At 45.2% G+C, this 26,446-nt stretch overlaps 1 protein-coding gene across 1 annotated transcript in view; it reads right to left on the reverse strand.

Annotated features, from left to right (window-relative positions):
• Positions 1-23,456, reverse strand: part of LOC126281528 (cyclin-dependent kinase inhibitor 1C-like) — a 47,256-nt gene extending 23,800 nt beyond the window's left edge. Inside the window, exon 1 of the mRNA XM_049980573.1 lies at positions 22,274-23,456. Coding sequence (XP_049836530.1) covers positions 22,274-22,940 — 667 coding nt within the window. The 5' untranslated portion in view covers positions 22,941-23,456. The remainder of the gene's footprint in view (positions 1-22,273) is intronic.
• Positions 23,457-26,446: the final 2,990 nt, after the last annotated feature.

Below are 26,446 nucleotides of genomic sequence, written 5' to 3' on the forward strand. Positions count from 1 at the left end.
CGAATGAATGATTTACTTTGCTGTAATTAATTTCGGGCATGAACTCATCTTCAGGTACATATTTCTCGTGCCAGTTATTCTTTCACCTACACGTTGAAAAAATGGAGGCACCTAATGCTATACAGAAACGTAAACTACACAAGGACGAAGTAAAAACAAGAACAGGAGCTGATGTTTCAAATGACTTACAACGGCATTCTCACTGTAAAAAAAATTAGAATAAAGCCCAGCGGCACGTTACTTTCAACAGAACAGGAACCGCTCCGTTGAGGATTTCAAAATAAACTGCATAGAACAATTCAGCTTTCTCTAAAATCAGCGCTTCCCTGCCCTCAGCCAGTATCAAAAATTACTTTTGTAATTCAGTGAAAGCCTTGTACGATTACAGTTAAGACTTAATCTGTTCCTTGTTACCTCACTTACATACAAAACGAACATATGTTTTCATTACTTTGCAAGCACCTAATACTTCAATAGACAGCAAGCCCTCCCTTAAACAAACTGATTTTCCACGTTTCTTATACTATCTGATGTTAATAAACAATGATGAATCATGTACGACCGCAAGTGACCAAGTGAGGGTAAGCCAGAGCTCGCTTATGTGAGACGACGACGTAGTTATCAACCCTCTGCAGTGAACGTATGTAATATTTTACAGCTGGTGGGCAGTATTTTCCTCCTTTTCCAGCTCGCCTGGGTCTCATTCCATAAGTTACGCGGCCAAAGTGATCGCAGCCAACACGTATGTTCCGTCTAAACATCAATACGTATGTTCCGTCTGAACGTCATTGGAAGGAAAGAATTTGGAACTAGTACAACCTTCCAGGTAATTAGGAACCTTGGTGACAGAAAATGGAAGCTGTGTGAAGGAAATGACTAAAAGAGCTTATGAAAAAATGAAAGGTAGCTAAAATATTTCCGACTAAATTAAGAAAGAGATTCGCCAAATACTTTATCTGGGGTGCAGTACTGTGTAGTAGCGAATCATGGACAGTCAAAACGAACGTGGAACCATTATTTAGGTAGTTCTTAAGCGCAGCTGTGGAGAAAAATGTTAAAAGTGAAATGGCCTGACAGAATGACAACAGTAAGAAATTCTTCTAAGAATAGGTGAGGAGAGAAAACTAGTCGAATTTACAGGAAAATATCTCGTCTGTGACAAATTGGCGTACTCCGAAGAGACTGCCTGCAACGAAGACTCACTGAAAAAGGAATGCAGGAAAGAGAGGGAGAAGAAAACTTCGGATGCTGCGTGACGTTACGAGGGTAGTTTGATAACTCTCGTAAATTTCCATGAAAGAATGGAACATTTTTGTTTTGTCTTTGTGGTTGGTAAGCTTGATTATTCCCAAGATGATATAAAGAATTTCAACAATGTATAGCGTCCAGTTTACTGTTGACAGCTGTTTGAATTGGTCACTATGCTGACTGCGATTGAAAATGGCGCACGAATCAAAACAGAACTGGACGAAGTCTACGCTGACTCTGCACCATGAATGAAGGCCATTTACTTTTGAATTAATGGATTTAAATGTGGTCGAACAAGCACCGATGACGAAGCGCGCTGCGGCCGTGCAACTGCGGTTACCATGAAGCAAACCATTGACAAAATCCACCTTCGACTAATAAAGTCCGTGAGCTTGCTGAGGCTGTAGGCATCTCAACTCAGCGAGTGCAAAATATCCTTCTCGGAGAATTGGTTATGAAGGAGGGGTGTGCGAGATGGGTGCCGTGATTGCTCATAGTCAACCTAAAGCGCATCGGCACAACATTTCAACAAAATGTCTGGCGATGTTTTACCGCAATCTGAAAGACATTATAGGGCAATCTGTGACTGTTGTTGAAACCTGGATCCATCATTACATGCCAGAGTCAAAACGGTACTCGAAACAATGGATACAGGCAGGTGAAAGTACACCGAAGAGGGCAAAGCCTATGCTGTCGGCAGGTAAGGTGTCTTTTTGAGATTCCCAAGGAATAATCCTCATAGATTTCTTGGAAAAATTCAGAACCATAACAAGATCTTCATGGCGGGACAATGACAAAAGTGCACGAACTGGGATTTCAATTGGTTCCTATCGACACTGTTCACCGGACTTTGTTCCTTATCCACCCTGTTCACCAGAATTAGGCCCAAGTGACTTTTTCCTGTGCCCTGACTCGAAACTGTGACTTGCTGGGAAGAAATTTTCATCAAATGAGAAAGTGACTGTTGCAATCAAAGAATATTTTGCAGAGTTGGACAGAACCGGTTTTTCCGATGGGATGACAAAGCTGGAGGATCGCTGTACCCAGTTGATTTCCTCAAAGGCGGCTACCTCGAGAAGTACGGCGAGCCGTTCACGAAACTAACATTTTCTCTTGCCTTTTTACCAGACTCATGAAACCACTCTCGTATAAAAGGTTGATTTACCAAAGAAGGAAAAAAAGAACATTTTACTGGTACATTCTACACTACTGGCCATTAAAATTGCTACACCAAGAAGAAATGCAGATGATAAACGGGTATTCATTGGGCAAATATATTATGCTAGAACTGGCATGTGATTACATTTTCACGCAATTTGGGTGCATACATCCTGAGAAATCAGTACCCAGAACAACCACCTCTGGCCGTAATAACGGCCAAGATACGCCTGGGCATTGAGTCAAACATAGCTTGGATGGCGTGTACAGGTACAGCTGCCCATGCAGCTTCAACACGATACCACAGTTCATCAAGAGTAGTGACTGGCGTATTCTGCCGAGCCAGTTGCTCGGCCACCATTGACCAGACCTTTTCAATTGGTAAGAGATCTGGAGAATGTGCTGGACAGGGCAGTAGTCGAACATTTTCTGTATCCAAAAGGGCCCGTACAGGTTCGTCGTTGAGTACACCATCGCAGGCGCTCCTGTCTGTGATGCAGCGTCAAAGGCAACCGCAGCCATGGTCTCCGAGCTGATAGTCCATGTTGCTGCAAACGTCTTTGAACTGTTCGTGCAGATGGTTGTCTTTCAAGCGTCCCCACCTGTTCACTCGTGGATCGAGACATGGCTCCACGATCCGTTACAGCCATGCGGATAAGATGCCTGTCATCTCGACTGCTAGTGATACGAGGCCGTTGGGATCCAGCACGGCGTTCCGCATTACCCTCCTGAACCCACCAATTCCTTATTCTGCTAACAGTCATTGGATCTCGACCAACGCGAGCAGCAATGTCGCGATACGATAAACTGCAATCGCGATAGGCTACAATCCGACCTTTATCAAAGTCGGAAACGTGATGGTACGCATTTCTCCTCCTTACGCGAGGCATCACAACAACGTTTCACCAGGCAACGCCGTTCAACTGCTGTTTGTGTATGAGAAATCGGTTGGAAACTTTCCTCATATCAGGACGTTGTAGGTGTGAATGCTCTGAAAAGTTAATCATTTGCATATCACAGCATCTTCTTCCTGTCCGTTAAATTTCGCGTCTGTAGCACGTCATCTTCGTGGTGTAGTAATTTTAATGGCTAGTAGTGTATATATCGTCAGCACCAACATGAATTACGTGATTTATCGAAGAGCCGACATATCGATTAGAGAGAAATATACTGTCGCTCGACATAGCACCTGCAACAAAACTGACTAGTTGATGGCTAGTCCGGCACTGCGGGGTTGAAACCCACCTTGGGGCTGGGGACTGGTTTCAGCTTTAGTGTGCCCCAGGAGACGGTAGCGGCCGGTGGCAGTGTGGGAGCTGCGGGGTTCTGGGGTCGTTGCATTGTGGCAAGGCGCGCAGCTGCGCCGCACCCGCCGCCGATATTTTTCCACGGGGCAGGACAGGTTGGATGAAAAGCCCCCTCCATCCAACCCCGGCGCGGCCCACTGCACCGCCGGCTCCACGGGCGAGATTAGCCGCCAAGGACGCGCCAGGCGCTTTGTGTACACTTGCTGATTCTGACTCGGGGTTGCCACGTCGCTCCCCCGCCGCCGCCGCCTCCGCCGATGCATCCGACTAACGCCGGTGGGGGCAGAGCGAGCCACTCATTATGCAGCAGTGCCCGGTGCTTGGGAGAGGGAGGAAGCCAGCCGTGGCAGCTACGGAGCAAGGCCGTCCGTCCCACCGGACGCCGACAAGAAATGCTCTCACAACTGTTTCTACTATAATCCGACGGCGCCATGTCCGAGAGTACTAAAAGGTCGCGGGTGCGAGTCCCACAGAGTGTGCCTGAGTAGGGCATTCGCTCTTTGCTTCTCCTCCTAAATGTCTGTGGAGGCTGTGACATACACGACTGTGCGTTGTAACGAATTTTGGGCTGTGACATTTCGATGGGTATCGGTCTCTTCACATAGCCTTGTCATGTAGTATCGGTAAATACTATTTAGTCATTTTCTCCACATGAAGCTTAACTGAACATTTCAGTTTCTTCCTCGAAGTTTTATCAGACGATCTGAACACCTGTAACAGTCACGATATATAAAAACCAGAAATGTAAATGGTTTAAAGATCAACATTTAATAACACTCGAAGTGGATCTTTGATTTTTTTTTCCATCTTTATCCATTAAAACATCCACCACTATTTGGACGACGCCACCCAACTGAATACGTGTGAACACGTCAAAATGGCTTATTTCTTTAAAATAGAATGGAAATGAGAACCTATGTAACTGTCAAGTAAAGGAGTGCGTATCTCCTACTGATGAAACAAGTTTCGAATCCCATGTAGTGTAGCCCATCATATTACTTATCCAGCTTACAAAGGCGTATCCCTCTCAGAAGCTACGGTCAGGTATAGATTTTATTGTAACTGGCACTTAACTTTGTTTTATGAGTACCAAGTTATAATCTGATACACAGGTGAAAGGTGACCTACAGTGTAACGTGGACAGTCTGGCGAAAGTCATTCGAGTCAACACTCGTTCAGCGGTTTGCCTGTACATTTCACTGCTAATTTAATCACGCAGCTCATCACTTGGTCTCGCAAGGCCAAGTGATCCTGTTCAAAGCCTTTCCATCGCAGAAAGAATCGAACCTGAGACGCCGGTCGGTGTCGCCGAGCGGTTCTAGGCGCTCCAGTCTGGAACTGCCTCGGGCATGGATGTGTGTGCTGTCCTTAGGTTGGTTAGGCTTAAGTAGTTCTAAGTTCTAGGGGACTGATAACCTTAGATGTTAAGTCCCATAGTGCTCAGAGCCATTTGAACCATTTTTGAACCCGAGACCTCCGCGTCCTAGCCACAAGACCACAGAGGCCAGTGAATGCAATGGCAGAAACGGCGTAGTGAACGCAATACAGTTCGCGACCTAGACGGGATTATTCATAAAATAATAAAACATTTTAGGCCAGAAGCCTGTTGTTAAGAGTTTGTCGTGCAATCACTTCCGCACAGAAGTTTTTATTTTGACATATTGGACAAGCTACAGCATACGCTGGAACTGTTTACTGATGGAATACTTTTAACAGCAACCACAAAGACGACACGAAGCATGATAAAGCAACACTGCGTTTCATGTCATAATTCCAACACTAGAGTTCAGCAACGCTGGACTAGTGGAGTCTCGTTTTTCGTTATTTTTGAATAGTTTAGACGAGTGGTTCCCAACCTTTGTTAGACAATTACCTCTGAGTGCAACTGGACATTGGCTAGTATCTCCCCCCCCCCCCCCCCCCCCCATCCTTCTCCTCCAGATCATCGCGAATTTAGCACCCAACTAAACTGTTAATGAAAGACTTTTCTTGGAACACTTTTATTTGTTAAATAATTAAAGAAGAATGTAATTTACAATTTTACAATGAATGACAATGGAATCCATGGTGCATCGCAAGTGCTACCCACAACTCCTTCTCAGATGAGAAAGCTAACCATCCACTGTGAGGGTAGACACTTCTTACAAAACAAACTTCCCCAGCATTACTGCTCTCCATTGAGGCGCTTGCTTGACCTGCACCCTGCAACCCCATTTAATATCACCGAAGTTAAAAAGTATGCACTATATTTACTGTTCACATATCAAATGATTGCTGCACTCCTTACTTCTGAACTGACAGAAATTGGAAGACTCCAGGCTGTTAATGGTTTGTGCCTGATCACAGCTACTGATAATAATAATAGTAGTAGTAGTAAATAATAATAATAATAATAATAATACGTAGAGCAGTATAGTAGCCCTTATGTAGTTATTGTTGTGTCGTACTGTCAATTAATTCATGTACCTGTTTCGAAGCTAGTAATGGAACACTTTCTGGACTACCGCAGATACTGTCTACAGCTTGGAGAAGACATAATCTTCAGATATTTAGTTTTTGATACACATAGTGTCACTTTTATCATCAGCGGTCTATGTGACGTAGCACAACATATATGGGTAGTGGGAGGACGATGTTACGAACCTGTACTCCACCACATTAATGCTACAATAGGTGAGGTCACGAACAATTTCGGTCGCGTTTAGGCGTGTTCTGCACACCTACGTCATTCTTCGTTAGCCAATAAGCGTCCATCGTGTTCTAAGCGCTCTACTATGAATGCCGTAGCTAATGTGAGCATTAATTGTGATCGTAGAGAGTTGTGTAGTGAATTTCGATTCCATTTGTTGCGAGTTGTCACCACTGATTGTAATAAATTCGGCATAAGCAAGCGAGAGGCATAATTTGCAGGATATAAGCTTTCTTCAAGCGGAAACCACGCGCATGCGCACACCGCGACTGTCGTTTGGAATCGTCAACAACACAATCCGCGTCCGTGCTTCGACATGTGCGAACTGCCGGCGTTCGTGGACTGGACTATAATTGAAAAAAGTAGTGATTGATAACTTATATAATCAATATTAGAGCCTTACCAGACTGTGATAAAAGTTATAATATTTTGAAAATAAATTAGTTTCGTGACTGAAACAGAATCGAATCTTTCAGTTTGTACCCCATCATATAATTTCATTTTACCCCTCAAGGGGTAATTACTCCCAGGGTGGCAACCACTGGTTTACACAAAGCTTGCCTGAGACGCAGGGCTTCTAGCGAAGGCGAGATACGCAAAGTCTCATTTCCCGTAGTCAATGAAAACTGACAGTAAAACGAAGCAATAACAGTACTGCAACGCACACTGCACAGCAGGTAAGCGCTGTCTCCGCAGCCAGCGATACCGACTCTTGGAAAGTTTCCACTCCAGCTAGCCACGTATCGATATACACAGAGGCGCGGCGCGGGTGTTATGCACTCCTCCACAGCACATTCTCACTTTCCCTCGTACTCTGAATCAAGGACGGCGACACCGATATGTCAACAGCAGCGTGCATCGCGCAGTCAGGTGTAAACAAGCAACAGAGTCGCCAAACAATAACATTCCCACGTACTCCAATAGTGTCGATCGACTTTCAGCACGAGGATTGTGCTTTGGCGTTCATATAATAAATCCGGTTTTCGATCTACTTAATCCATGAGTCTATTGCCAGTCATCCCACAACCTCGCATATAAAAAAAGACTTTGACCTATGTGCAACAGCAGCAAAGAGAATACTACTAGAGAGGCACATGCAAACCTTTTATCACCACGAGACTACGGAATAAAGAAAATTTTACTGACGATTTGTACCATAGCAACGCCAATACTAACAGAAACAATCGACCATTTTTGGGTACCAGGCTGTACAGCCCGCATCATACAGGTTGTACAACTAACAGGCGTGGTAGAACATTCAGGACACATTATTCACACATAAAAATAGGTAAAACTGTCATAAACCGAAGGTTGCTTTGAACATGACAGTGCTTCACGAAGGGGGGTTCTGCTGCGATTCAATATACCGTAGTGTTCTTCCCACCCATCCAGTTACGAGCACACCTACACTTTAACGTGGAATTCGAACCACAGCGCAACTCAGCATTTTTCACAACAAACGTTGTCACTGGTTAAATAACTGATAATACACGGAAAATAAATGGTTTAGGGTTGGATGAGGATCGAATCGAGGGATTCTGCGTTCACATTTTTCACTTCATCGCTTAGCCACATTGGTCACACACAGAGCCGGCCAGGGTGGCCAGGCGGTTCTAGGCGCTACAGTCTGGAACCGCGCGACCGCTACGGTCGCAGGTTCGAATCCTGCCTCGGGCATGGGTGTGTGTGATGTCCTTAGGTTAGTTAGGTTTAACTAGTTCTAAGTTCTAGGGGACTGATGACCTCAGAAGTTAAGTCCCATAGTGCTCAGAGCCATTTGAGCCAGCCATCACAAAATAACAACATACGTTACAGGAACATGCGCCTGGAAACGCTATTCATGCCAGAACTCATTTTCTACTACTCTTCTTAGGGCATTAGCCATGGTAAGCACGCTAGAACGAAAACGTACCAGCTTATCACATGAAACACTCTCTCACATGAAATGTTCATATTGCCCTCCATTGCATCAACCCGCAGTAACGCTCAATAATGAATGAGCTGATGTATTTCTGCAGCATTGTATATGATTTCGCAGCGTTCCTCATAACAGACAAGAAGTTGCCCTGTAACTTATGCACACGAGATTGCAAATGCCCTCAGAAAGTTAAGTGCAGCGAATTATGGGACTTACCTTCTGAGGTCATCAGTCCCCTAGACTTAGAACTACTTAAACCTATATAATCTAAGAACATCACACACATCCATACCCGAGGCAGGATTCGATCCTGCGACCATAGCAGCAGCGCGGTTCCGGACTGAAGCGCCTAGAACCGCTCGGCCACAACGGCCGGTTCCACCTTTGCCTGTTGTCCTATGATGAGCACTAGTAAGCACACAGGTGCTCGCAAGCAATGAAGTGAGTCACGTGTGAACACAAGCAATGGCGTGACTCTCGTGTCAATATTACCTTCGGTAAAAGCACCTGCGGTGAACCTAGGAATTACAATTGGAACAGGCGTCAACAAGAGGATACTTTGAACATGTCAGAAAGAGTTTAATGATGTTTTCTGGTGGGTTCTGTTCCCGTAAGTTTCAGACCTACTAGGAAGACCTGTTTCCTTTTTCCCCCTCACCCTGTAGGAATTGAGATAATGAAGATGAAAACGATATTTGGTTTGTGGGACGCTCAACAGTGCGGTTATCAGCACCCGTACAAATTCCCAACCTTTGCTCAGTCCAATCACGCCACTTTCATGAATGATGATGAAATGATGAGAACAATACAAACACCCAGCCATCTCAAGGAATTGAGATGTAACATGGAAATAGTTTCCGTGCCGTCGAGGGGTGGACGATTTGTCACACTGGTATTTTAACGTGGGGCCTACAGTACGAAGTCGTAATGAAATGAATGCTCACCCTGTGTAATGAAATGAATGCTCACCCTGTACTTTCATTTACGACACGCAGGGTGATCCAAAATTCCTTTTACAGACTTTTGGGGCTGTAGAGGGGACTTGGTAGATTAAGTTTTGGTAAGAACCCCATGTCCGGAAATGTACTAAAAAATGTTTGAAAATCGGACCACTTTCAAATCTCTCACTTCACGGTACACACAAAAGCTGCGAAAAGGTCTCTGTTTTCAGTCCCTGTTGCAATTATGGCATCACTTAACACCTTCGTCCGAGTGCAACGGCTGAGAGAAATTGCTACCTTCGAAACTAGGCGGTCTGGCTGGTGTACTGCACTCTCGATTTTCAAGAGCACCTGAAAGAAGAATTCGAAACATTGCCCTTATCTTCGGCCCCTCCCTGTAGAGTACACTGGTTAAGAGTTCATTGTCTCCGCTGTGAGCGTACCGTGAAAGGGAGATCTGAAAGTGATCCGATCCTCAAACCGATTTTACATCCAAACGGTTCACTTCCGGACATGGGTTCTTTATCAGAACTTCACTTCTACAACCCCTAGAAGCGCGTAACCGAAATTTTGAATCACTCAATACATTCTCAGAAAAGTACTTGTATGGTATTTATAATCGAAGATATTTGACATTTTTGTAGATTATTCCAAACCCTTAGATCTTTATCATTACAGGCGAGTTCGAGTGTATCATATGACTGTCACATTTCGATGTGAAAGTTTTTGCGCAAAACAATGTCAAATATGATACATAGCAATAACATGCATAAATCCGCACTGGTTCTCTGGACCTATCGCTGGACACTTACGTCCCAATGGTATCTAGTAAAAAGGTCTGTGGCGATCGCATGACTGGGCTACTGGCCTGACTCCTTCGCCACGGCACTAGGAGGGAGGTCGTGACAGGCCCATCAACTGGCCGCCTTTTACTCCCGGGAAATATCCCCAGTACTCGTCTGATAGCAGAGGAAAATCTCCACCTTTATCCCGGACTGGAGCAGAGACCTCCAAAGCAGGAGTCCAGTACCTTAACCGCTCGAGCACAATTGTGATGAAAAGGCTAAAAATACCTTCATAACACACGAGAATAGAAATTCATTTCCCTATGGCGAACGTCTGGCCGTCAACACGTGAACACACGACACAATACAAGCATCAGCCAGCGCACACCACTGACCCCAGCGGACAAATTTGTGCAACAGGTGTGGGGAAGGGAAAGGCAGCCGCTGCAGTTTATCGCTGGGTCAGCTGCAGGCTCTCACAGCTGCACACACAAACGTTTGCAGTTACTTGCCGGCCGCTGATACGGAGCCTCCTCGGCTTGCGAGCTACGTGACCAAACGCTATCAGTAACGTCAGGTTCAAGGCTGCCCGTTGCCTTCTGAACGAGCTGCGCCGATAAAAGACCACGCCAGCAGTTTACGCAAGAAAATAGAGGCCCGTTACGGTCTTGAGCCTCTTGAGCCCAATTTACACGAGCGACTTCCTAATCAAAACAGAACACACGTAGGAGGGTGCGCAACACGTGCCTGCTTGTAAATCATCAGCCAACGTCATCGCGAGTGCGTCAGTGATCGATCGATTGCACAGTGTCGAGTTCGAAAATCCTGAGTGTGCTGAAGGTTGCGCATGCAAAGAAAGTTATAATCGTGCTCATTCTTGTTACGCCACTGGATTTTGTGCTTTTGCCTACTGTCTTTGATATTTGTACAAAGAAATTTTTTGCAAAAGGTGTGCTAGATATATGAACGTAGGTTATAGGTTTTACAATACCAAGGACAACCTATAATGAGCATAAATGAGAACACATATCATGTGTCTGTATTAAAATCGATTGAACCGTTAAAATCGAGATTCCTATCAGCTGAAGATAAACTGCGGTCGTCGGTACCCTTGAGCGTTCCGAGGCCTGTTTTGAAAGAGTTTTAGCGTTTTGCTTGTTATTTGGCGGAAAACAAGCCAAATATAAAGGACAAGGTAACGCCACTTTCCAGTATTCATATCTGAGACTTGGTCCATCGTGAATGTAGCACAAACGCCACCTTGCGTATTTGCTCCCACATTTCTCGAATTAAGGCAGTGGGCTTAGTTTGTTTACACTGAACGTGAATTATGGAGGAACGATGTGGTCACAGTTAATTACTCTGTTAGTAAATTTCCATTTTCCTATAGTTGTGGACCACTAGAATCCACGGGTAATACTATTCAGCTGGATGCGGAAGCATCTTGGGAAATCGGTACGCAGTACGCGGGGATGCTTTAAATAGCCTCCGGTCCCTGCGCCTCTCTGATTGTTTATCGCATGCTGACGTCGCCAGTCGCTTCCCGGAAGATGGCGCAGACCGGAAGGAGCGTACGAGTACACACAACGTTGCCTAAAAGGGAATGCCCGCGATAATGAGGAAGCATCGATAAGTCTGCACAGGATGCGGCTGTTATCAACGGCAATCAGGCGAAAGCGAAGTGTTCATTGCTGCTTTGGAAAATTACTGCTCAAATGTGCACTGTATTGGGTGCGATATTACATGATACGAGAGCTTAATCACTGTAGGTTGATAGATGCCAAACTGCTCTCTGTAGGTCATCTTGCTTCCAGATACTGTGCCGTGAAACTGTCACGTGCTTCTTCAAGGACTTTCCGCGACTGGATTTTATGTCAACAACTTCGGTTTCCGATCGCGCACTTATGTCGTCAGCAGTGCTTCATTGCAGAGCGCAGTGCCACGTTGACTCTACCGGCTACCGAGCACTTCCTAGTAGTTTGCCACTGTGCCGATAGGTGGCAGCTGCTGCCGCGCCCTGTGAGCCAACGACTCTTCTGTATCGCGTAAACAGCGTACGACGCTGTTAAGTCTGCTAAAAGAATACGTGAAGTATCCTATCCTTCCTCGTCTCTTTAAACACAGCATAATCTACACCGAACCGCAACTCCACTACCAAACGGGGGAAAACGTTTATCAGTATATTTATAATTTTTTTTATATACAGACCCTTAATCAACATTAGCGTACAAAAAATGTTTGTTCACTGGAAGGAAATACTACTTTTATCACCGACCATGTTTTACGTTATCGATACCTCACTCCACTAGATAAGAACAATCGCACGCAAAATCTCTGATGCGATAACCTTTCTCTTTAAAAGGTTGAAACTTCTTTTTCTGAACATCGTTTGAGTGAAGATCAGGCTACACGCCACTTTATGGAACTAAAATTTCACTTAACTTGTAGTTCCGCACTGTACTGTAGAGGAAAACATGGTAAGATATTTGATATCCGCTTATGGAACCATTAAACATGGACTGATGTGCTGGCTGCTTGCAGATGAAAAAGTATATGAAATAATAAGAAAAATAAAGCAGTTCACTGTAGAAGAGACTGACGAAACAGTCCACTAGCCAAAGCAGTCTTCAGTACATCCTGCGTAGGGTATTGAACTGCTTGCTACTCAGGGGAAGCAGAAACAAACAAGTTCTTGCCCCAACACAAAACACTTCTCACTCTCAATTGCACTGAAGAAAGGAAATGTTGAAAGTGGGAATAAAAGTAGGGTAAGACTAAATATAAGGTTGGATATAGTTCTTTGAAAGTAAAAAAATTCAGTGTAGTTTTTTAGCTCATTTTCATTGCTACTGGGTAAAATGAACAGATTTCAACATGAAGCCAGCGTTTCATCTACCACACCACACAACGACCAGAAATTAACAGCAGGCCGAAATACACTCTCGCTATCGCCTAACCCCTAAACATAAAAAACAGAATTTTTATTTATGAAAACCGTACTTTAATGACTAAAATTGCATATAGGTATATAAATATGCCTTTTAAAGCTTAAAATTATGAGTTAATTTTTTTTTTAAGATCACCAGCAATAAATTCCCGAATATATTCATGCAGCGTACTTTGACAAAAGTATCCTGAAATTACCGGTCTTTTTTAAAAAATTTAATCTGGGTATGAAGTCATATCATGTATTTCATAATCGTTTCCTGTGAACAGAAGTCTTACAGGACTTTGATGGAGCACAGTAGACGTTTCATCTCCTATAACAGGCGAGCACTGGTCCGTCTCGAGTCTTAATTGGCTCAAACGAATACTGGAAACGGCCTCAAAATAGCACCTCAACTCAAAAGCGCAATACGCTACTCGTGACTGGTCGCTGCTGTTTTGTCACCTTTCCCCTCCTCACAGCCCGCCGCTTCCAAATAAGCATTAATGTCGAGTGGGGCGTCATACTCGTGCGAACTTCATTCGCGCGCGCTACGTGCTTGCGGTACCGTAACAAGGCTATTCCATCTGCGCTGCTGAAAGTTGTCGCTCGCTCGCTTCTGTAAACTGTGCCGCCATGTTGTGACTCAGGTCGGTCCGACCAATTAGCAGGTCTGCATATGTGGTCATGGCTGCTGTGTGTGTGTGTGCTTCGTTGCGCCAGTAGCTGCCCACCAAGTGTCGGGCGTGAATCCAGTATGTATTCAGTCCACAGTGATATGCAAAAACATGGGACCAAAATTATGCAGATGTAACCTAGGCGGCTATACTTAATGCGTTCATGTAGTGGCTGTATTTCAGGATTACCTACGACGAGAATTGAGCAATAACTAAGAGGAATAAATAGTCGTGTCTATGAGAACACAAAGTTTCGAACCTATCATTATACAGGGCGTCGCAGGAGGAAAGGCCAATATTCACGGATATGACATGTAAAAGATCATTCGGAAAAAAGTCTAGCAAACATGGGCCCTAAACTGTGTACCTTAAGACCTATGAGCATTTCTCCAACTTGGATATTGTGAAAGGAATCTCTTCGACTGCAATCTCTTTGCTTTCCATATCGTGGAAGGAAGTAGGACTGCTGAAAACAAAACAAAAAATTGTCTTTTGTAAACATACACTCTAAATGCATGTTTTAAGAGCAATGAGCATCTCTTCGGTAGAACTGTTTCACAGTAGCGAAGCTGAATAGGTGCTCATGGCTCTTCATGCATGCACTTTAAAGTGTCCATGGTTACTGAACTTTTTTTTCTTTTTCTGGTTTGTACTGTGACATTTCAAAATATGGACGGCAAGGAACTTGCTGTAGAAGAGATCTGTTTCACAATATCGAAGCGCATGTTTACCAGATGTTTTGCTTCAAATTATCGTTCCTGTCATATTCCTGAATATTGACCATTCCTCTTGAGACATTATATATGTCTTTTACGCTGAACAGGTTCCCAACCACAGTGGCGAAATACGAGAAACTGTTCGCCTGACTGCACAGAGTTGAAGAAGGTAACGAACTTGAACAGAAGTCTTGTTACAGGTACGGTTTTTTCGTGGAATACTGTGTTCAACATACGTTCCGTTATTGGTCTACAAAAGGCAATCAACCTGCAGGAAAGATACTTTACAACTATGCAATAAGGCACTTGAGAGGCAGTGCAATGGGGCACTCGGCTGTCAGATGTTTAATGTAATCATTGTGTTTATTTCACCTGAGGCACCCAAAAGTCCGTGAATTACATGAATTCGTTTGCCAGTACTCTCTCAAATGCTTCATTAGATTATATGCTGCCTGCCGTATATATGTGTGTGTATGTATGTTACGTGTAAAACAGTGAAAGAGCAAGTATCTTATCCGGTATAATCGACGAAAAGACACCAGATGAAGCAAAGTACACACTCGAGAAAGCTATGACATATTACGAAATACGATTATCATAAGGGAGATTAAGGTGATATTAGTTAACGTTATCGATGTGAAAGAGATTTCCTCAGGTGCTGATAAAGAGGCAGCTCGCCTACTTGTCTCTGTGCGCAATGTAATTGCTTCTTTTCCAATAGCCACTGAGACTGTAGGCGACCAATTGCAGCTGTTTGTGGTTCTTCTTCGTCCCTAGGAAGCCGGGAGCGGTGATTCATACCGGATGACCCTGAAAGAAAAAGCCACGGAGAGAGAACTAGCTTCATTTACGTCTAAACCTGTATCCCACAAGCCACCTTATGATGTGTGCTAGAGGGTACGTCTTGTAGCACTGTGATGTCACCCAGCTGCGAAAGGAAGATTGTTTGGACAGCCTCTGTGCTACCTCGAATCTTTCTTATTTTAACGTCATGGTCATTTCGCGAGGAATGCGTTGGAAGAGAAGCAATACAGTCGTTGACTCTTCTAAGAATTTTAACAGTGGAACACACCGTGATGCACAACGTCTCTCTCGTATTGTCAGTCACTGGAGTTTGATGAGCATTTGATGTGTTCCTCACTCGTCACATAGCCACTATTTCATATATATATATATATTATTGGAATGGTTAGGGGGGGGGGGGGGGGAGAAGGAAGGAAGATGAGTAGGGCGAAACCCAGATGTCTGCTGCTGATCTGATAATATTTTACGAAAAATTCCTGGCTTTACACCGACCTCCCCAACCGTCAACTTGCAAAAAAATTAGGTCATTTTCATATCATCTAACAATCACTTACTCGGCCGTCGTAGCGTACTTTTATCCCTCCTGCCTGGAAAATTATTTTGTAGTTAGTGTTTATTTAATTAAGCTGTGATTCAAGAAACGATGCTGAACTTTGTGTGAGGACCTTATGGCACGGTCACTAACGAGTGATGTGTGCGCCGAGGCTTCCCGTTCTAATTACTTTCCCATCGGAAGGACCGCTCTATGACTACACTGGTATATTATTAAAAGAATGGAAGGCGGCAAAACAAAATTACGGAACACGAAGAGAAACTTGGATCCTGTGATAGAGGTCTTGCCAACTGGCGCACCGAAGTCTATGGGGAAACGACCGTTACGGCTCGTGGCGGGCTTTCGTGAGGACCCACGGCAGGGAGGGTCGCGTCCACGCCACGCGACCACATGTGTGAGCGCAGCTCACCCCGTGGCACACAATGGGCCCACGTAACGGCGCACACACCCTGCACATGGGGGTTGCTCCGCCCCTTTAAATCTAACCGACGCGCGGCTGCACCATTTTTGAATTTTTTTCCCCTTCCCAGTGCGAACGTCCCGCTCACAGACGAGATTAAAAAACACCGCTAACCGAAATCACAACGTACATCACCCACTAGGGATGTTTCATGATAGCGTTTTAACGGTTACATGGCGTGCCTTGACTCTGTGAGAAACTAAGAATAACGACGTTCATGGATTCGACACAGCTTTCTTTCATGGTTGTTATCACTGAACAAGTAAACCTCGTCCTCATCATTTCAAGCGAAACACTATAATTCTAAGCCAAACTTTCATTTTTCGTCGATTTTTATCTAGACAGGGAGCCAAGGGAAGGCAAAAGTTCGCAAATTAACGTGAGAAAACCGCAGGAAGAATCGTAGCAGGGTAAAAGTAATGGCATTCTGAATTTAGCCTCGCAAACTTCCCCAAAAAAGGTTGTCCCGCAGGCAGCACGAAACTGATACAACCTGGAGAGCTAGAACAGCAATACTGCTAATGAAAAGGTCACAAAATATTTGCACAATACTAAAAAATCTGCGATTATATCGTAATGAGAAATAAAACTGCAAGATTAGGTCTGTATAATAAAATAAATCAAAGAAATTGTGAGGAAATACGAGAAGGATTAGTTCGACCAGTACAGTGATTAGAGACAACGTTACATGTAGCATCCCGCCACCAGTCTGATAAGCACGGACTCCCACCACAGATCTTATCAATCGGCTAGCGGAACACTTGGTCTGTAACACAGCATCGGTTGGCTTGGAATTTGAAGACTATTAAACTCTGTTTATCCTTTTGGAAGAAAACCAGAGACGGAAAACGTAATCCTGAAATTGCCTTGGAACGCCATGGAAGCAGAAAATGTTGCCTTGACGTGTTTGATTTGTTATACAAGAAACAAGCGTCACATAAACGTATAAACAATCCAGGCCTGTTTGCAGACAGTACAATAGCGCCCAATGCGACGCTTTTCGACTGCTGTAGCACGTGTAGCGTAGTGTCAATTAACGTCACAATTTGTGCGCTTCCGTACGTCTGTCTGCGCTTCCGTACGTCTGTCTACGATCTCGTGCGCAGAACGAAGAGCCTGGTGTGGATGGGAAGGCTATAGGCAATTCCCCGCGATCAAATACAACCCTGAAATCATCTAATTACATCCTTAATAGTAGCCACTTCGCCCCTTCGCAACCGAAATCGGGCTTGGCCGCCTACACTGATCTCCCGACGACCCTAAGTTTGAGACTAGAAGCCTGGCCATCTTTATTATGAAGCGTTAGCTTTGTATGTGTGCTACCGGCCTTTCTTGAGACAGTCACGCCGCAAAGTTTGTCCTCCACCAAGTTATTTGGAGACTAACTCTCTTTCTCTTGATAAGATAACCGCTCCCTGCCGAGGACACGAGACGTTCGTCCTCGCAAAGACAATATTTAACGATGGTCCACACTCTTGTCTTAGTTAAAAGGAAAGAGCAACGAGCGCAGATGCTTTATTTTTTATTTTCTTGCAGTCCCAGCTTTGACCGTTATCAGTCTTATGAAACAGTAGAGATAATCTTTTGAGACAACGACTAAGCTGTGCTCAATCACTTTATCGATTAACAAAACAAGGAGACATGTGATGGACCTCTTAAACTTTCATTCGCCGAGCAGTTTACGTCAGAGCGTCCTACCCTTAGAGTGATTCCGCAAAATACTAATAAACAGTCAGTATTAAATGCAGGAAGAACTATGAAGACAGTCATCGTTACAAACTTGCTGCAGTCAGTAGCACGTACATTAGTCATTAGCCCGAATGCTGGTTTGCGCTGCAGTTATCCGCGCACAAACACATTACTGGTTAGGAATGTTAGTGACTCTTTGCGTTCGATCACATTATTTTGTTGTCTCTGTTGTAGCCCAATGCATGTCGGAACTGTAAGTCGCACTGTATTCACTTCATTTGGTGTGCTACTCAGGTTGCATATGAGAATGTAGTACGGCTATAATAATGTTAGTGTATCTGAAGTGTTTAGAATATTTTGTGGCCAGATGAAAATGATAAACTGAAACAGATGCAGTTCCTCAAACTGAAGTTGTAACTGCGAAACGCACTGGACTAAAACAGGAAAAAAGTACTGTGACAATGGGCAGCATTACTAAAATATATATATATATTCCTAACTTTTCAAGTTATTGTCAAGAGCAGTCCTTAAGTAAACTTTTGTTAAGCACGCTATTATCATCAGCAAATAATGTTTATGTTAAATTGAGTTCGTAGATGTATCATTTCCTTCTTCTTACGAAGACTGAATCTTAACTGTGTCCTTTATACGAACAGTATTTCGAAGTACAATCAGTATGGGTTGTGATTGGTCAACTACAACTGCAGTAAAACATTAACCACGAAAAAAAAGTACTGTTACAGAGTCATGACCAATTCCTGACGTACAATTCTGTTGAAAGGGAACCGGCCGGGGTGGCAGAGCGGTTCTAGGCGCTACAGTCTGGAACCGTGCGACCGCTACGGTCGCAGGTTCGAATCCTGCCTCGGGCATGGATGTGTGTGATGCCCTTAGGTTAGTTAGGTTTAAGTAGTTCTAAGTTCTAGGGGACTGATGACCTTAGAAGTCCCATAGTGCTCAGAGCCATTTGAACCATTTTGTTGAAAGGGAGTGTCTGTTCTATACTTTTGTATTTCTGGTATTTCCATATCCAGTTTGCTAGCGCAGCTAAGAGATTAACCAGCAAAATCTCGATCAATCTTCCTAACAAGGATTTGCTTCAGTTTAAGCATTTGATTTGTGGTGAACCATCAGGCGTACGCAGTTGCTTTTAGAACTAATTGTTAATAAAAGCAAAAACGTGATTTCGATACAGGTTCGACACAATGCCCAAACAAACACATCACAGAATTTTAATCGGATGAAAGGGTTTTCACTTACGAGGCTTTAATTTATTAACGTACAACAGTTTATTTACACAGCAAACCAAAAGGTTTTAGGTCTGAAGCTGGGAAAACTGAAAAATTGATTCTGGTACCTTTAAATGCGAATTCGTACGGCACCTAAAGTCTAATCTTATTTTAATGAAGTCCGGTCCAAAGAATGCACAAGGAAATGACACATTACAGGTCTCTCGATCGGTTTTACTTTTTTTTTTTTGATATTTTGACATTTTAACGCGTAGTACAAAATACCCGACAACCGCGAAGCACACCGCAATGACAGATATCACAGGCAGAGATGACAGTTTCTTTATACCGGAAGACAATGACTATATTATTAAATCACCGTAGATTGTAATAACAAAATTTGCGCAACTGCAAAACAAGCCGTCAACGGCGCGCTTATAACATACACTCTTGTCGGAGAGGCTCTCGAGAATTCGTTAGTGCAGGTTACGGGGAGATACAGTTACAGTGATTGCAGAGGAGATCGGGGAACTGCGGTGGCAGTTTCGCGACGCCGTGGCGCGCGGCCGTTTCGTAACAGCGCGCCTTGATAATTGTGGCTCAGAGATGTGGCAACAGGGCTCCAGCGAGGCTGTGCTGCTGCTCGCTGGCAGAGGTTTGGCACCATCTCCGCCGCCGAGCTCGGAGGCGGCTCGCCTAGCACAGGCGCAGGCGCAGGCGAGCAAAGCAACAGCCTTCCGTGGTGGACACCTAGCCAACCAAGCCCGATAGTTTGTAAGGCGCTTATCACCTCATGCGCGAAATTACGTAGCAAACAGGCCAGCGATACCGGGTGAGCGACTTGCGATGTATAACAATACGGCAACGCAATTCTTCAAGCAGCTATTGTTCAGCGCTCACACTCGTCCGTTAATTTCTCCCATTGTTGTGATCTGGCCTTACACTACAAACGGTGGGGAATATCGCAGTTTATAGCGGAATGGGTTTAAAATCGCAATCACTGACGACAAGAAAACGCAAAATTAAAACACTGTTGGAAATCGAATAGAATGCCAACAGCCGTTCTCAAGAGGAAACAAACAAATGAAAGCGAATTACAATACACACAAAAACTATCAAGAGATGAGTAAATGAAGCGCCTAGCTTTCTGCATGTCAAGAAATATTGCTAGCTAAAATATTCCACAGAGAAAACGGCAAACAGAAATTGCCTTCACCACAAGCAGTTAACAGTTCTTCAAATGGAAGAATACCAGTTTAACTTCTTGCGTTGGTCAATCCTTTTAACATGACAAGCGGAGATATTCTAAGGATTGGTGTTAAAAGCGTTAACGCTCTTTAAATCGAGAGACAACAGTAAAGCAACCCATTACAACCAATGTAAGGGAACCACAACAACGTCATTCGCCTATGAATTCAATATTTTGCTAGCGAACTTTCGAATGTCAGATAATCTTGCTAGATAAAATGAAATTAAAGGTAACTGACGTAAATATGGTAGACAAAATCAATCGTCCAAAGTAGTTTCTTCCCACAAAAAGCACTATTTACCTGAAACCGCCCGTATTAAATTCTCGATAATCACTTTTATTATCTGCTAATACTTAATCAGGAATATATTGCGCCAATCAGCACGAACCAGCTACCTACTCGGCGCGAGCGGCAATATTCGACTTCATATAACGACGACTGAACAATCTAGATAGAAAACTGCAGCGGCGAGGCGCATTAAACTGGCGCATTAAACTATGTCAAATGCGCGAGGGACGAATAGCGTCTCTCAAGTCCAGACTTGCTACGAATGCAGGATGCAGGTAGCGAGTATGTCTCTCAGATCGCCCCCCCCCCCCCCCCCCCCCCCCCCCCACACACACACACACACGCACGACGCGCGTGGAAGCCGACCTTGGCTCGCATTTTTCGCGCCAAATAACTTCACACAACAAGCAGAGGCGTGCCGCTCGCTATTGCAGACGCATGAAGGACATCTGAGCCGGGATTGCTAAGCGACAACGCCGTAAAGTATAAAACGCGAAGCGCGGCTCAGGAGACGCGGGTATGAGATACACTCTCTGACATGTACATTTTTTTTTTTAATTGCGTGAGGTACTTTGCTGCAATGAAGCTACGAACAGAAATACTTTGAACGGACAAAATGCTGTCAAGTCTGCAAGCGAAATTAGCGAGGGTTGCTAAGTATTCGACTTAGTCTACGGTTGCTGCAGGACATTCCTAATGAGCCCGTATAAAGTCGTACGCAATGGAGCTATAGTAAATGTTTCACTAATCACGCCAATAGACAATCTCACGTAGCTTTCACACCTGCTACAAATCCAAGTTCCTCTTTCCGTCTTAATTCCACCAATGTTTCAAACGGCTTGATCTAAACAACAATATGACATGGGTTGTATAGTGATTTTCCGTTGATTTATGATAAATCGAGATACTGAACCGTACAAAAGTAGTATTTGCAGAACACGCGTAACTTTCTTATGAAAGAAAATATGACTCGTACCATCAGCTTTGATCCATGAGGACATACCGGTAAAAATGATGGACTTTGATAATAGGTATCTACAGAAAGTATTACACGGCTGCGGAAACATATCTGGATTACCAATACAGGGGCTGTAGGACTGGATGCATGGTGCTTCAAGTATAGAATAAAAGTTACGTAGTTCATACGCGATATGTGGTTCTAAAATGCAACGAAATATTCATCGGAGACTCGACAACAACCTAATATACGTTTTCCGAATTTACCTCGCGGTTGCATTTTTACGTAGGAATATATGACTTAAATATTGCGCGAGGTAAACATTAAGCAATGCTGCAGACTAATCTATTAGCACAGGCTTTGTTTGACATTCGGATTCAGTGCCTTCGAATCGCGTCCTTTAAGTAAATTTGACGCGTAATGAGATGTACGAAACGGAACGGATTCTGGAAATCCCGAAGATGAATCTAGCAGTGGAATTCAATCTTTTAGTGTCGAAGAGGGAATGAAAAAGTGGTTACACAATTCGAGACTATTTTATTTGCTTATGCGTAAGGCTGTCACTTCATTAATTTTATACGTATCACAGAATTGGGTGCTCGTGCGGTATTCATGGTCTGTGAGTAGTACCGAGATGACAGGAATGTAAGTCGAAAAGATGCAGAAGCGATACTCACCAGAAATGCAAGTCTGCTTTGGGGTGCTGACGCTGTTGTTGTTGTTGTTGTTCGACGCCTTGGCGAGCGCCGGTGCGGCGGCGATAGGCGTCGTTTCGGCCGACGTCGCGCTGGCGGCGAAGGGCGCCGGAGACGCCGTCTGCACGGCCTTCTCCTCCGTCCCCCTGGGGGCGTCGTCTCCGTCCGCCGCAACCTCCGCCACCGACGCCGACGCCGCCGCTACGGCTGTCGCCGCGTCGGCGTGCGTCGCCAGGTACGGGAGGCGGCGCAGCGCGTAGGACGCGGGCACTGCCGCCTCCGGCTGCACCTTCTCCCACACCAGCCGGCTGCCGGGCAAGGGCGCCTCGCGCTCGAAGTCGAAGCCGTAGTGCTCGGCGTCGCGACGGCGCATCGCCTGCAGCTCGTCCTGCACGAAGCGCCGCGTCTCCTCGTGGTCCACGGGGCCGAACAGCTGCCGGCGCACGCGGTCCAGGCCGGCCACCGGGGGCGGCGGGGGCGAATAGCCGCCACCGCCGCCTCCGGAGGACGCCGCCGCCGCCGCCTCGCCGCCGCAGCCCGCCGTGGCCGCCGCCGACGCCGCGCTGCCGGCGCCGCCGGCTACACCACCGCCCCTCAGCATCCTCCGCATCTCGGACAGGAACAACGGATTGTACACGCGGGCACTCATCGCTCGACTACACCGCACGGGGGCTCGCCAACAGTACTTGCACTTCTTTTGCGTTATCGCGCCTCTCTTCTTCTGTGGCAGTAATGCTGTCTGGCGACGCACACTCCGCCTCCTCGCAACTTTCCTCTTCTTGCCACTCGGCACTTCCAGCGTTTATCACACAAGTTCCCAAAAACTTAGGAAAAAGCCGGCACGCCTCTCCTCGGTAGCAGGAGGTACTTCTCTGTCAGTAAACTTTGTCGGTCACAGCGCAGAAGGAGCAGTCGGGTCAGGCTTCTGTTCGTTTCGACACACACACACACACGCCACGCCGCACACGTTCTGCTGCAGTCCGCTCCGCCAAACTCTGCGCCTCCGCCCACTCCCGCGTCCCAAGCACTCACCTCATGGGGACCGACACGCCGACTGCTTTCCCGCTCAGCGCGCCTGCGTGATAGCGGGCGAGCAGCACTTCCCCCACCACGCCTTCCCAGCGATCGCCTCTCCGCCGCCTCGGTGGAGGCAGTGCTGTATCTCTGCTTCCCCTCGCGCCGCTGCTACTACGCAATCAGAGCACAACCGTGTGCGTTCGTAGTGCGGCGAACGCTCGTGCGGGAGGGGGGGGGGGGGGGGGGGGGGGACGGCAGCAGCAGCAGCGTCTTGCTTCATCGTATTTTCGAGTTGACCAATAGAGTGGCTGCGAAGTGTTCGCCTCAGTGCTGTGGTGGGGAAGACGCGGCGTGGAGGGGAAAGTTGACGTCACAAGTCACCCGCACAGCTTTGCTGCACAGAAAGAAACCACGCAGAAGAGCGCGTGACGGAGGACAGCGAACGGTGACGAGAAATCGGGCGCAGCGTATGTGCCATTCTGTCATTTCTCTGCGAATATCCTCCGTTAACAGTGATCGTACCAGTTGCAAATATTATTCTCTTCTGAGCAGTATGTATCTCGAAAATAAATGAACAGCCTGTTTGAGCAAGGAAAGCACGATTTACCACACCTGTGTCAGGTCGCGTTTCTGGATCTTGGCAATTTGTATATTTTAGTTTGTAAAGTCGTATCATTTACTAAAATAATTTTGGGTTCTGTAAATCACTCAGTGCTCCGAAACGCATCTTTATTACTAAACGTAAAGATCTAATGACTCGTTATTTTTCATTTGTTGTTCTGACAGTGTATCGTACAGATAGCCTTACAATCTTAGTCCGGTGTGTATGAACCGTTTAAAAGAAACATATTTTACAAGCTGAAATGTCAGTCGTTTTGGTTGTAAAAAACAGTTTTTGTCTTGCTTTCACCTGAAATTGAATATATGCTCATTTAATTTTGTTGACTTTGTGTTCTACTGATTCCAGACCATTTATTTACCTTAAAAGGACGTTTATGAATCTGGTGTGGAAAACGACCTTTTAATTGTACACCGGTGATAGCCACAATTTATTATGCCGAACCGACATGCAAGCTTGAGGTTCCCTTCTGTAAATAGCCAGGTTTACGTATGCCTAAACTGTCACTCACCCGAAAAGTCCTGATTTCAGTTTTAATCATTGTCTATTGTGCACTAATCAATCAATCTTTTTGCCATGAAACTGATTTTGGTTTACGTTGGCGTTCTGTGTATTAAAACACGTTAGGAAAACCGATAAGACGCGGTCAGATGTAAATAATGGGAAACCTTTTAGTGTGTGTGTGTTCCATTTTGCGATGTCTTTGGCTTATTGTCCCAACGTTCGTAAGAACTGTAACCAATCGCCTGCGCCTGTAGTCGCAGCGGTAGGCTACGCTCGTACCGTGCTGCCATCTGGCGGTGTAACCGGGAACTACGTGCCTGCTTGCAGCTTGGATCCGATGGCTGGCAGCGGGAATATTCAAACGAACTTTCCCATCTGCTAAATCACTTTAGACGGAGTGGCTCCTCCGACATGAACGCAATGTTTTTCTACAGTATAGCAGTTCTGCTTCTCTAGACCTCTCTATCGACAATACCTCCTTGTTTTTAGTTGGAAACCTTTTAACATACACTGCGTGTCAATTGCTAAGAGCAGTTGCATTGTCGTACAGATATAATCGCAGGCAACGATGGACGACATGGAACGCGGTACATAACGCCTAGGCAATACCGATGACGTTCATGGCTATTTTGTGGTGTAACGTGATCCTCCCACTCTCCACACTAATTGGTGGCCAGAATCACTTGCCAAAGTGAAGCAGAGTTCGTCGGAGAACATCACTCTGGATCACTTTTGTCGACCCCAACCGAAGTGGTGCCTGCTTCAACGAACTCTTTCTCGGTGGTGGCGCGCTTGCACTGAGAAGCATTTAACAGACTTCCGAACATACAAAATAGTCCGATTTAATCGCCGCGAAGTGGTGTATGTACCGGCATCGGCTGCAATATCTGCAACGATATGCCTAGGTGTGAGATGTCTTCCCTTCGCCACACATATCTAGTCTCTTGTGGTGTGGTTGTCTGATTATGACCACCGGCATGCTTTCGCATAGCATTTCCACTTTGAGCGGCCTTTTTAAAATGGCGATTACTGTGGCGTGACTGGCTTCGAGCCTTTCAACCGCTCGTCCACGGTCGTAAGCATTCAAATGACGTCTTGCAGACATGTTGCCGTACCACATGCAACAACTTTCGTCCCCGATGCTGCATGGACTGCCGAATGCGTACGAAGCGTTCCTGCACAGGCTTCGCTCCAGTTAATATGTCCCGCTCTCTACATTTACTTTTGCTATCATTGATATGGTGTTCCTTAGGCCGGTAATACACTATCAAATTTCTTTGTCAAAGATTTGATCAAAGATGTGATCAAATATTCAGTCATATATATTTGACAAAGATGTTTGACGTAGCGCTAGAAGGGGTATTACACTGTCATCATATTTTTCGTCAAACTTCAAGATGGCTGACAACAACAACTTGTTATTAACCGCAGCAGTTGCATGTACCACAATTGCAATGTGTGCACATGCGGAAGAGAAGGGAGGGAAAAAAAGGAAACATACCTGAGTGAAGCCGTGGGTTTTATGGCGACACGATAAAAGCATTCAACAAAACTTGTTACGTGAGCTTATAGTGGAGTTCGTCAGATCGTACATCAATTGGATGAGCATACGTTTCTGTATGTGCTCAGTGAAGTGTATCCTCATATCACAAATCAAAACATTCACTTAAGAACTGCTACATCTGCAGAAGACCGGCTCACTGTAACACTCTGATTCCTTGTTACAGGAGAGGGTTGGGTTAAGTTAGGTTAGGTCAAGTCAGGTCTCCAATCTTTTTAATCTATTTTTGTATTCAGGGTGGCTCACGTTGTAAAGCGCCTCATCAGCTCCATGCATCTCTATTAATTTTGTAGTTGTCGGTACACACCAATTGTATTTACCTGCAATGTTTATAAAAACACTACAGACGACAGATCGCTGCAGCGATGCTAGCTAGCGCTCAATGTGGTAACATGTCTCATTGCAGTGAACAGAAGACAATCGACTTCTTTGATCAGATCTACAACGAGGCTCT

Source organism: Schistocerca gregaria, chromosome 7 (genome assembly GCF_023897955.1).
Source record: "Schistocerca gregaria isolate iqSchGreg1 chromosome 7, iqSchGreg1.2, whole genome shotgun sequence".
Lineage (NCBI taxonomy): Eukaryota > Metazoa > Arthropoda > Insecta > Orthoptera > Acrididae > Schistocerca > Schistocerca gregaria.